The sequence below is a fragment of the Megalopta genalis genome, chromosome 7, assembly GCF_051020955.1.
Source record: "Megalopta genalis isolate 19385.01 chromosome 7, iyMegGena1_principal, whole genome shotgun sequence".
NCBI lineage: Eukaryota > Metazoa > Arthropoda > Insecta > Hymenoptera > Halictidae > Megalopta > Megalopta genalis.
The window spans coordinates 16,424,202-16,436,867 of record NC_135019.1 but is presented as its reverse complement, the minus strand read 5'-3'; the positions used below and the strand labels follow the sequence as shown (position 1 = coordinate 16,436,867).

The window sequence follows — 12,666 nt, the reverse complement described above, 5'->3', positions numbered from 1 at the left end:
ATTGATTTAACAACCATGAATTACATATACGTCATTATTATGTTTCGATCAAACTTTTCTGATACAATGTTGTACATACATATATTTCTTTCTCGTACATAATTATGAAATAAATTATTCTACTGGGAGAAAATACTATGAAAGGAAAAACTTCTTGCATTTTCATATACATAATTCATGTTTTTACGCAAAAAATGAAATCCTTCAATTAACATGTTATATATTATAGAATTTGCAATAAAAAATTATAATATATTCCTAGCAAAAACAGCTTTATAAAGAAACAAAGAAACAACGCATGAGTACAAAGTTATTATTATTTTCATTAATCTGTACAAGATGATTACAAATGTACTATTCATGGCAATTTTCACTTCGTATTATTAAGATTTTAATAGCGCTTTGTAATATACCTAAAAAATTGTAAAAAATTAGATTGGTTGTGGCTTAAGCGTTATATTTACACATTCGGGTGCTGAAACATTCAGTAGATTTATTGTTCCAGTCACTCTATGATTTTGTCCACTGGAATTCGGATATTTTTTATTATTTTTATCTTCCTTAGGAGACAGAAACTTACAATATACAATGTACCAGAAGCTCTGTACAATATTCTTCATCAATCCTATAAAAAATGATTGTATTACAAATATTATTAATACTCTTCTCTAAAATATAAAGAGGGGAGTATTTACCACTTGTTACAAAAATGCCTCCAATTGTAGCACATAATTTTACTAAAAATTGACATATTGTATCACGTTGTTGAGTGACTTTTATTTTAAGTGCACTCATGTCATATTTAAAGAAGATTCCTGGAATTCCATGAGATCCTTTCTGGTGATCAATTGGTCTTTGATGATCTTTCACACTATATTGATACGTTTTAGATGTACTTAATAAAGTTTGTATGTCAGTGGGAACTACTTCCACAAAATACTGATACAAAATCATAACTAAAAGGAAGTTTCACGTTGAATAAACATGTTTATTATAAAATTTATATTTCAGATGTTGTAACAACAACAACAACTTACTATCATCTGCAATTTTTTCATCTCCCTCTAATGGGTGAACAATACCAGGACTGGGCCCTCCAAATGAAAATTTATTTATTCTATGAGTAAAATTATAATGTTTATCAGTCATAAAAGCTGAAATGTGAATATGTCCTCTAGGAAGGGACAATGACTTTCCAAGTGTAATATGAAAATTTCCAGCAACTTTGTTTACATTTAAACTGCCATGGACACGACACGCATTTGGTGCATAACTGGGTTCGTGCATTCTCTTTGGCATCTCACTATATAATGTAACTTGATTCGATTTCCATAATAGCTCATGTATGGCATGATATTCTTCTCTCAAATATGAATTCATATGCTTTAAAGCTTCAAAATGGGATCTCTGTTCTTGTGTTAATTCCCACCATGTGTCTTCCTCTTCCAGCGTTTGGTGACCTATCACATTTTGATTCATAGAATCTAAAACATCTGCACCAATATAACCACATGGCATTGCAACTGTTATATCAATATTTATTTGTAATTTTGCATCGATGTCTGTGTCTGGCTCAAATTTAAATTGTAATCTGCTATCAAGGTAATAACTTGTTTCTGCTATAATTAAATAAGCAATGATGCAGATTGTAAATATTGAAACTGCAAATCAAATATACAATAGTTTATGGTTGTACATGTAAAAAAATAAAATATTAATTAAGTTATGTATGTATAAGTAGAAAACTTACAAGTCCCTCCAACTACAGTTTTATCAACATATGGTTCAAGAACTTTCGGAAATGCATCCAATTCTTTAACAGTTTTAATGTTAACTTTCCGCCTTCGTAACATTTTTATAATTTATATAAATTCTAACCCAATGAAGGTATGGTTACGTTCGAACGTTGCCTGTTAACCTATATCAGATGCAGAAAAAATTATAAGTATAATGTATAGAATTACACAAAGTCTAAAATGTTTCTTATTCTCACCTTAATTCTATGTTAAACCATAACAGTATATACATATTTACAAATATATTTTTGTCTAAACGATTCGAAATACGTATATGTATACTTTTTAATAGCTTAAATGTACATATCTGACGTGTCACGAACTCGCATGTTAATAAACGTATCTTTCTGTATAAATCATATACATATACATTATCGTAACAATAGCGATTCTTTTCGACAAAGTTGTAAAAATTGGTTTTTAATAATATCGTAAGAGCCACTGTATCTATAAGAAAAATACAGATGTATTAATTGAAATTTATCAGGACAAATAATACGATATTACATATTAAACTTATATATGTAGAATTTTATCACACTATCAAATAAGATATAATATTTGAAATTGTTCATAAATATACATATGCAATGTAGATCTTTAATCATGATCATATACATGCATATTATCTTAATTTTAATGACTTTGTAAATATCTTTTATTTGATCTTACTCTAGTTCATAGAACAGTTACCTGAGTGTGTATTTGTTACACTTTCAATGTGTTAGTTAATTTCGTGTTGAAGTATCTCGTTATCGCGTCAATGATTTAAAGCACTTTTCTTATCTTGAATGAATTTCACATTTAATATTCATCAAGGAAAGTAATGTGTTTGCAATTATGGTCGATTGCAGATTGCTATACTGCTATACTGGGAAGCTTAAACATAAAAGAGACACGGTATAATAATTAATTATAAAATAACAGTGTAAATAATATATTCAAGTTAATGAATCATATGATTACGCATGTGTAAAGATTTTTATAGTGTCTCATATCTGGAAAGAGTAATTTTATCTGAAACTTCTGGAACAGATAGTTTCTGCAGAGCAGTGAAACTGTGATACAGACAATTATTGCGTTTTGATCATATATATTTAGCCGTGTTGTTCATAAATACAAATAAAGTGTTTTAAGAACAAAATACCTACTAAAGAAATACGTGCAACGAAATGTATTAGAAGATACAGAACATCAGTTAAAGATATTAATTTTATTTATGTAAAATATTACATGTGCATAAAATACTACAAAATTAAGATTTCAAGATGCCGGGAACTTTGACCTACCCGATATATGCTGATGTAGAAGCATCTCCTCAAAGGCCAAGATCTTACACATGGAACTCGCAAGATCGTCCCGCATCTCTAGCATCAAGAGCTAATGTAAGACCTGATCGAGTTTCACTACCTGAACCTATGGTAAATAAAGAAATATATTACTTTATATGTGTTTAAAACTGTGAAATGTTTCTTCGGTTACCCCCTTAAAAATTACTTATTCCTGCATATTGACTATAACTGTTTCTTCATCAACTTGAATAAAAGAATGCTTATCGCAAAAAATACTTTAATCATTTTACTATTACTATCATAAAATCTATGTCAATTTCAAGACAATGCCTTGGTCAAGAAGTTCTGATAGTAAGGTGCACTCCAAAGCATATGAATCACATTCAACATATTTCAAACGATTATGTACCATGTTGCGACAACGTTGCGAGACGTTTCTGTTCACATCAAAAATTAAATTCTTGTAGTTTCAACAAGGCTGTTGATCTTATCGCGTACAGTAACGAAAGAAAATAATTTAGACAAATTTGGAAAGGATGATCGCAGGCGCATTAGGAACAACCTGTTTTTTTCGATGATATTTAAGAACGTTGTACCTCTTTCTGAAGATCTTAGTTTTCTCTAATATATGAAAAATAAAGAAACAGTCATTTCACAACATGAGCATAATTTTTTTATGCTTCAAATCAAATTGATTTGCACGAAAGTTGAACAAAATGAGAATGTTTCACGATATTTAAATATTTTGGAGGAAGACGGCCATCTTTAAGCGCGAGTATGTCACATCCGTTTCGTTCGTGCAATAGTGACGGAGAGGGGTTAAGACAAAATAGATTTCTTGATGGCACATAAGAATCTGTGAACCTCGTTAAATTGTAGGAAACAGAAGTCGACGATTCGAAACAAATTGTTTACACATAACGTTAATGGCAGACGAACATGTTTACGGATATAATCCACCATCCGGTGTTGACGAGGAGCCTGTACGTAACTATTTTGACAGTTTGACAAGTACAGGTTGGATTCTTGATTGATAGACTTCAGAAAGGGTGTTTTACTTTGAGAAATTCATTGATTTTACGATTAGTAATACCATTCTGTATATGGAAAAATGTTTTACGTATCCAAGGATAAGCTATGCTGTTGTCTGTTCAATGATTATTTACTTCAAAATGCGAATCACGTTTGTCAATACTTACTCCTTTATATTGATATACATATACGTACAAAGTAGAAGATTGTTTTTTTAACGTGATGATCTGTCTTTAAAATAGGTGCACGATAACGATTATTCAATGGTATAAACTATGAGGAAGTTTCTATAAAATAATTCTGCAATTTTACCAAAATAAGATGGTAGCAAATTAAAATTTTTATGCTTTTATAGGGAGATGAGACCACCAAAAAGCTGAGATTAAAGGTGGTCGCTGGGCACCAACTGGCAAAAAAAGACATCTTTGGTGCAAGCGATCCTTATGTACGTGTTGATTTAAATACTGTAAATGGCAATCATACAGTGGATTCGGCGCTTACAAAAACTAAAAAAAAGACTTTGAATCCTGTTTGGGAAGAGGAATTTATATTTAGAGTAAGTTTATCGTTAACATATGTTGGCAATAACATAAAGTAATTCCCTCGCGAATCATGCATGAAATTATTGTTGATATATTTGAGATAGTTAACAATCATCTTGTATAGCTGTGTCATACATGAGATTATAACAAATTATTGTTATTCTTTAGGTGAAACCTGTTGAACATAAGCTGGTACTACAAGTATTTGATGAAAATAGATTGACAAGAGATGATTTTCTTGGTCGGGTAGAATTACCATTAAATTATTTACCAAAAGAACAAGCAGGTCAAACAATTCCTAATAGACGTTACTTACTTCGACCACGTAGGTAAGTACCTGTTTAATGTGTGCTTGAAGCTGTATATTTTCAAATATTTGTGTAAATTTTACTTGTTTAGCTTCTTTTTCAATATAATTTGCTCATAAACAGTAGGTACTGTACTCTAATTCTACATTACATTATCTTTATTTTTATTTGCCGTTGCTTCTTCATTTTTTGCACATTAATTTGTATTGCTTTAAATAAATTCTTTCAATCATTTATTCAATTTGTTGGTTGCAATTCACTGATTTTGATATTTGGTTCACTGAAATATTCGTTTCTTATCTTTCATTTGCAAATGCAAAATGAATAATTTACGAGGATATGGCTAGAAATCATTCCAGTCAGCGTTCGAGAGTAAAAGGCACGTTGGATCTATACCATGCATATATTTCGGATTCAACAACGACAGAGAATGACAATGAAGACGCAACATCTGACTCAGGAGGGTGGGAAATGGTACAACCGGTAAATGCTAACCGACCTCCACAGACAGTTACGTATACACTACATATTGAATTAATTATTTTTGAAAGTCATAATCGTCCTTTTAATACAAAATATCTTTTAGGTTGTTTTCGATACACCTCTAGCACCTTTACCGCAAGGATGGGAAGAAAGACAAGATGCGAATGGGCGAACATACTATGTTAATCATATAGCAAGATTCACACAGTGGGAAAGACCTTCGGAATCGTATGTCATAGATATTATACGTTAGGAGATTAGCTAATAATATATGCGTTTTTGAAATCATAAAATCTAATTATAGAAATACTTCACCTACTGGAAATATGGCAGTGGAACGAAATTTCAGTACCGCAGTCACTGAGTTTCAACGACGTTTTCATATTAGTGCAGATAATGAAAACAGACACAGAAGTTCAATTAATCAGGTAATGTTGATGGCTTTTGTAGACCCCATGGATAACATTCTAATGCCTCGAAGTAAGAAAGAACTGTAAAAACAAGAAAGCAGCAAGAAAATTTATCATAACAACTTTTAGGAGTATCTATATATTATCAAATCTCCATTTCAAATGGATTTAAATGGAAATTTGATAATATATAAGAAAATGTAGTGTGTGTTATTCACTTTTTTTATCTTAATTTCGTATGATATTAATTCTGTTTACACATACGTTCTATATACGTTATTTTATGTCGTATATTTTACTCAATTATAATTACCAATTATTCGGTCATTTGCGTAGACTATAATGTGAAAGAATCAGTACTCTTTGCTTTCAAATCTCCATATCATGAAAAAGTATTATAGCAGAGGTTTTAATGTGACTTCTTAAATCATGTTAGGTATATGTGTGTAAACAGAAACACACACACGCACAAAATATAGGGCATCTAAATCTTTGGTGATGGAATTTTTGTCTATACTCACATGTAAAATAATGTATAAGTAGATTAAGGTTGTATTACAGGATACTTCCTGTGTAACATCATAAAGGAATGCAAACAGAAAATTGATCATATTTAACTGCATCATTTATTTCTGTAGGTCAGCTTATAATAACCACGAATGCATTTCACATTGTTTAACGACTGACAGACGCTGTAGTATGCATCTATCATAATAGCTTAATACCGTAATCAAATATATATAAGCATAGTTTACTAATCAATATCATTTATCTAGCAATAAATACACCGATGAGCATAATTAACTTGTCAACATGATTAATTTCTAACAAAAAGAATAATTGGCATGCAGTATGTAGCAATTTTGTGCATGTGTGTGTAAGGATGGTGAAGTTCTCCGCGAGGAAGATGAAGATTCGGAAGCAAGAGATTATGAGAATGAGAATCATAGGGGAGGGGTTATTGGGGATACGTCTTCAGACTCTGGACGTTCTGTTGATCAACGTGGCTACCATAGTGGATATGAAGACCAGGTACCCATACATGTAGACATGCTGTTTCCAATGCTTCTGTTTATATTTTTTTGTATATATTTGTCTATCAAATGGTAATCAATACACATTAAAAAATTGCATTTACCACAGAATGCACTATGATTTGTTTTATACATCTGTATACTGTAAAGATTACTAATTATGAATCACGCATTTACGTATGAGAACAGATGTCTTTTATACCTGATATTTATTTTATCTTTTATCTTTTATTATCAAAATGTGATTGTTGTGCATGTTCATTCGAAACTGTAACCTTTCATTTTCTAAATTAGTATATAACATTATTTCGTTAAGTTCAACTTTCGTTGCGAAGAATGCTCTTAACGTATTAACAAATTCAAGATATCTAAAATGTACTTCGTCACATTGCACATTAGCTTGCCAACATTGAATCAATCCATTTGTGGTGTAGATGTATCCTTACTTGGATACTAGCGTAACGTTTTATGAAGAGATATTTTGATATTACATTTACAGAGTGACGATAACGTGGACAGCCCAGCTGGTTCTAGGCGTTCGTCTGAACAGGCGAGTATGATTATTGTTGACAAATTAATTGATACATTTATTGATTTGTGAACATTGTCACTTTATTCCAAAGACTGAAAGTCCGAAACCCAGCCTTCCTGACTTCACCGCAGAAGGATTACCACCAGGATGGGGTATGCAAACAGCTCCAAATGGTAGGGTTTTCTTCATCGATCATTATCAGAGGACAACAACGTGGATTGATCCCCGAACTGGGCGTCCAAGTTCAATTCCTAATCATATTGCACCATCCACAACACCGAGAAGCGATATGGATCAACTTGGGCCTCTGCCTGAAGGATGGGAAGAAAGAGTACACACAGATGGAAGAATATTTTTCATCGATCACAGTACGTTTACATTTTATAGAAAGTTTTAAAAATGTTCGCTTTCACCACAAGATAATTTGCTTCCTTTCAGATACGAGAACAACTCAATGGGAGGATCCACGCATGTCGAATCCACAAATTGCTGGTCCGGTATGTGAAAAATTTGTAATTATAGACATGAAACTTTGACAGCAAGCATTTTATTGCTTTTACAGGCTGTCCCATATTCGAGAGATTACAAACGAAAATACCAGTATCTCAAGTCTCAGCTGATAAAGCCCGTAAGTATGTCCTGATGCAAAGTAAAAAGATCACTCTAGTTGATTACTGTTTGCTACATACTATAATCCATGTTATTCTTTCAGAACAATGTTCCTAGTAAATTCGAAATAAAGGTTTGCCGGAATAATATCCTAGAAGATTCTTATCGTAGAATTAGTTTCGTTAATAGGGTGGAAATATTGAAAACAAAATTATGGATCGAATTCGAAGGAGAAGTTGGTCTAGATTATGGAGGTCTTGCGCGAGAATGGTTTTTCCTGTTATCCAAAGAAATGTTCAATCCCTACTACGGGTTGTTTGAATATTCTGCTACGTAAGTGTGCACTATGCGATAGGCTATACATATCTTTATAGTAGTATTGGTCTATATTAATTAGAATTAAAATATTTGCAGGGATAACTATACTTTACAAATTAATCCTTTCTCGGGCGTATGCAACGAAGGACATTTAAATTATTTCAAATTTATCGGCCGTATAGCGGGTATGGCTGTATATCACGGGAAATTGTTAGATGGTAAATATCCTATTATATGGAAGTATAGAATACTTTTTATACAATATAAGATACTAAGAAAACAATTGTCTGATTACAGCCTTTTTCATTCGACCATTTTATAAGATGATGTTGGGCAAACCCATCGATTTAAAAGACATGGAAAGCGTTGATTCCGAGTATTATAATTCGCTGTTATGGATCAAAGAAAACGATCCCAGCGAGTTGGAACTCACATTCTGCGTCGACGAAGAAAGTTTTGGACATACTTCGCAGAGGGAACTCAAGCCGGATGGTGCTAATATACCGCTAACTGATGAAAACAAAGATGAGTATATAAGTTTAGTTATACAGTGGCGGTTCGTATCGAGAGTTCAGGAACAGATGAATGCATTTCTGGAGGGATTCAATGCTCTTATTCCACCGACATTGGTCAAAATATTTGACGAGCATGAATTGGAGTTGCTAATGTGTGGTATTCAGCACATTGACGTGAAAGACTGGAAACAAAATACTTTGTACAAAGGGGATTACCATGCTAATCACATAGTCGTTCAGTGGTTCTGGCGGGTAGTGCTTTCATTTAGCAACGAAATGCGCTCTAGACTTTTGCAGTTTGTTACCGGCACTTCGCGTGTACCGATGAACGGTTTTAAAGAGATTTATGGTAGCAACGGACCACAATTGTTCACAATCGAGAAATGGGGTACACCGGAGAACTATCCAAGAGCTCATACTTGGTGAGTACATGAATTTTTATTAAACTGTTTCTTGCGTTAAACTCGGTCAAATCAGACTAAAAAGAGTGCAACAGCGTTACCATTAGCTAATGTCGAATATTCTTTTTTTAGCTTTAATCGCATCGACCTTCCTCCTTACGAAAGTTATCAACAACTCAGGGAAAAATTAATAAAAGCAATCGAAGGTTCACAAGGATTTGCTGGAGTGGATTAGCACGAGATACACCCCCTTTTTATGATGATTCTGTAATATAATACATACACAAACACACGCGCATATGTTTATATATTTATACATATGTGTATATATATACATATGTATATATATAGATATACATATATGGGCATATATATCTATATACATATATGTATATGTATACTGTATACTGTCTAATACGATTAACTATTTAACAGGATTAACATTTTTCTGCACTCCAAAGGACTTAGGTGTCTCGTGACTGCTAGTTACATCATTAAGACAAATCAATGAAAAGGTGTGTTTAAATATTACATAACTGTTACCAGTAATTCAAAAGAACCTTATGCAATATGCACTTTTAAAAAATTGTAATAATATATTTAACAGAAAAGTTTACAAGTAATTTCGAATGCTGTTTGAGCAATTGACGAATTACGGTTTATTAACTTGTACACTTTTTAAATGTAGTTGCTTATTTTTGACTATTACACTTTCAAAGGATTTTTTGAGGAAACATTTTGGTTGTCATAATAGAAGAATAATATTCTGATATTAATTGTAAATAACTTTAAGCTGATAATCGATATAATTGCTTGTTCTGATTTGTTGATTGCGCGAAAAGATGTTACCGAATGAGAGAATATGCGGGCAGTATCTATAAGTTCAGAAAACTTAAAAAATTTAAATATTATTCAAAATTATAAAGCATTTAAAAAAACTGATAATAAGGACAGGAAATTCTAAAAACAAAACTTAGGAGTTTAGCTTATATACAATGATGTTATGTAATTTTAAAAAATTTTAACGTATTAACACTTTTGAACTTCGACTGTACATTTTCATTGTCCAAAACGCAAGCCGTTGACTCTGAAGAGCTCTCGCATTAAAGTTGAGTTCGTCTTGTTCGATGTTTTGTAACAATGTACAGTAGAAGACTTATATTTCTTTCTGTAAGTTATAACACAAAAACAAAATTTTACTTTCTTTCGCATGAAACTATAGTTGAATACTTGATTAAGAAATTATTCTGTAGATCTTCTATTACGGTAATAGAGTCGAGGGAATGCATTGTACCAATATAAAAGAGAAATATGCTGACAAAAATCAAAGGGAGAAGAAGAAGAAGATTCTAAAAGAAATGCGTAATGCTATTAGAAGGTATGACAAGAAGAATTATAGTCAGTGTGTTACACATATTTTGTTGTATTTTCGACCGATCGATTTATTTAAAAACCAAAAAAAGACGTTGTTTAATTTTAGAGAATATACAGGAATTTGATAGGAAACGTAGAAATTCTTTATCGCGACAGACGTATCTGTTACACTATTTATTTGACTCGGACATAGGACAGTGTTCTTCTTGTGCATTCTTCTAAGGACGTCTGGTGACTAATTCAATTTTGATTAGATCATTGTATATGTATAGTATTAAGTAAGGTGAAAAGATAAATATGAAATTGCTTGATCGATGAAATTGAACTATTTGTACATTTTGACAATATGTGAACAAAAAGAAAATAGGATATATTCGATTGTGTTATCAGAAGTTCTATTCGATGCATAAAGTTAATTGATTGCAAAACGCCGCGATAAAAACGTGACCTTGTAAATGCCTACTTTATACGATACAGTATTTCCTTGTTAGCGTCGCGTAACCCGACGAGACGCTATTTCGTATCTGCTGGCAGCCGCATATGTATTCCGTAGCATCTCGTGGCCGGGGGATGAATGGTATACGAAAGGAGTATGTGCGTCGGATGCGCGAGGGGACGACGAGGATGGAAACGAGACGTTAACAAGGATATACCGTAATAGCTATTCCAAGAATGTAATAAACATTCTAGAAGGTGTTTAGCACTCGAAGCTAACGAAACATTCCATCCTGTTTGTACAGCTTATTTTATTGTAAACAGATACGTCCTGTTAGATAATAAATATTATTATTATAACAGAAATTTGGTGGCCTTAAATCTGGTTGCTTCGAATTTCGTGTATTTCACGTTTTATTATGGTGTACATATACATACATACATACATACATGTATCTGTAAACGGATAAATACTGCTAAAACGGAGAAGTGTCTCAGACTTATAGTATTCGTCTTTACGAGCACGTTAAGGGTTTTTAATCTATCTTCTAATATTAAAGCAAAACTATAGTCACCTTCGTTAATCGGGTTGTCGGATCTCCATATACAGTTCCGATCGACCGTTCGTTTTAAATCTCGTTTACTAGCTCGGCTAACGAATTTCCTGCGATTGTATTTATTACGCTCGTTGAAACACCTTGCAAGATTTTGTAAGTAAAAAAGGAGTTGTAAGTTCAAAGGAGAGAACGACTTAATTTCCTCGTAAGATTATTTAATCTTGTGTACACACAATGGATTTGTCTACTTACGAACACGTGTGTGCGTTGACTCGATTATGCTACGATTCACTTCCACCCGATCGCTATGTAAATACAATAAAGGACACACGCGTAACCTTGTAATATACCGATTACAGGAACGACGACGGCATTTTTAAGGAACGCGTACTTGCTATGCAATTAAAACTATTTACTAATAAACAAACTCGACGAAGTTTCGCATTTTAACGTTTAAGTACCAAGTACTAACATTACGATTAAAAAAAATTCGAAATTATTGAATGTTCTTGTACGAGCCTGTGGCAAACGAGACTATACATGCAAATAAATTCTATCACGAAGCGTATCGGTGTTTGATTTTACTGAAACAATTCTTTTCTTCGCAACAGCGTGGCCGAGGTCGAGTTGGACCAAGCTGGACCTAGAATCGTTAGTAAAATAAATGAAATGCAAGAAAATCGATTTTCGTATGTTTATCGAATAGCTCGAATAGAACGAGTCATTGGGACGACAAATGCGTTGTTACAATTTGTTCTTTGAAACGGAAATTATTTACGACACGATGATATACGGTGCGGGACAAAAATAAGAGAAACAAGCGAATAAAGTGGAATATATAAATAATAATATATAATAATATATATATTTATATAATTATATATATATATATATATATATTTAATAATTTATATATTTATATAATTATATATATATATATATATTTAATAATTTATATATTTATATAATTATATATATATAATAATATATATATAATATATAAATAATAAACTGGAAGCGCGTGCAAA

The 12,666-nt window shown here is 32.1% G+C and overlaps 2 protein-coding genes across 6 annotated transcripts; one reads left to right on the top strand and one right to left on the bottom strand.

Annotated features, from left to right (window-relative positions):
- Positions 1-299: 299 nt before the first annotated feature.
- Positions 300-2,630, bottom strand: LOC117221574 (endoplasmic reticulum-Golgi intermediate compartment protein 2). The gene is made up of 6 exons (XM_033472632.2): positions 2,490-2,630; positions 1,994-2,243; positions 1,751-1,918; positions 1,038-1,661; positions 696-956; positions 300-625 (listed from the first exon to the last, which is right to left on the bottom strand). Exons 3-6 carry the CDS (start codon positions 1,851-1,853, stop codon positions 432-434), a joined length of 1,182 nt encoding a protein of 393 aa, XP_033328523.1. The 5' UTR covers positions 1,854-1,918; positions 1,994-2,243; positions 2,490-2,630; the 3' UTR covers positions 300-431.
- Positions 2,631-2,667: 37 nt separating this feature from the next.
- Nedd4 (E3 ubiquitin-protein ligase Nedd4) lies at positions 2,668-12,206 on the top strand. 5 transcript variants are annotated; one of them, XM_033472627.2, is made up of 16 exons: positions 2,668-3,217; positions 4,476-4,676; positions 4,831-4,991; positions 5,318-5,480; positions 5,557-5,681; positions 5,758-5,881; positions 6,746-6,895; positions 7,397-7,447; positions 7,521-7,797; positions 7,868-7,926; positions 7,992-8,057; positions 8,142-8,371; positions 8,453-8,574; positions 8,654-9,293; positions 9,405-9,539; positions 9,708-12,206. In XM_033472627.2, the coding sequence occupies exons 1-15, from the start codon at positions 3,065-3,067 to the stop codon at positions 9,505-9,507; spliced, it is 2,625 nt and encodes an 874-aa protein (XP_033328518.1). In that variant the 5' UTR covers positions 2,668-3,064; the 3' UTR covers positions 9,508-9,539; positions 9,708-12,206. The 5 variants fall into 5 exon arrangements, with proteins under 5 accessions (XP_033328518.1, XP_033328519.1, XP_033328517.1 ...); XM_033472628.2 differs by having other exon boundaries at positions 5,330-5,480; positions 9,405-12,206; XM_033472626.2 differs by having other exon boundaries at positions 9,405-12,206.
- Positions 12,207-12,666: the final 460 nt, after the last annotated feature.

Bases quoted from the DNA above. Each gene is read 5' to 3' on its own strand.
- LOC117221574 (XM_033472632.2), bottom strand. From the start codon at position 1,853: ATGTTACGAAGGCGGAAAGTTAACATTAAAACTGTTAAAGAATTGGAT. The intron at 1,662-1,750 runs GTAAGTTTTCTA...TTTGATTTGCAG, and splicing joins AACTGTAGTTGGAGGGACTT to TTTCAATATTTACAATCTGC. The intron at 626-695 runs GTAAATACTCCC...CATTTTTTATAG, and splicing joins AGGCATTTTTGTAACAAGTG to GATTGATGAAGAATATTGTA.
- Nedd4 (XM_033472627.2), top strand. From the start codon at position 3,065: ATGCCGGGAACTTTGACCTACCCGATATATGCTGATGTAGAAGCATCT. The intron at 7,448-7,520 runs GCGAGTATGATT...TTTATTCCAAAG, and splicing joins CTAGGCGTTCGTCTGAACAG to ACTGAAAGTCCGAAACCCAG. The intron at 8,575-8,653 runs GTAAATATCCTA...GTCTGATTACAG, and splicing joins TCACGGGAAATTGTTAGATG to CCTTTTTCATTCGACCATTT.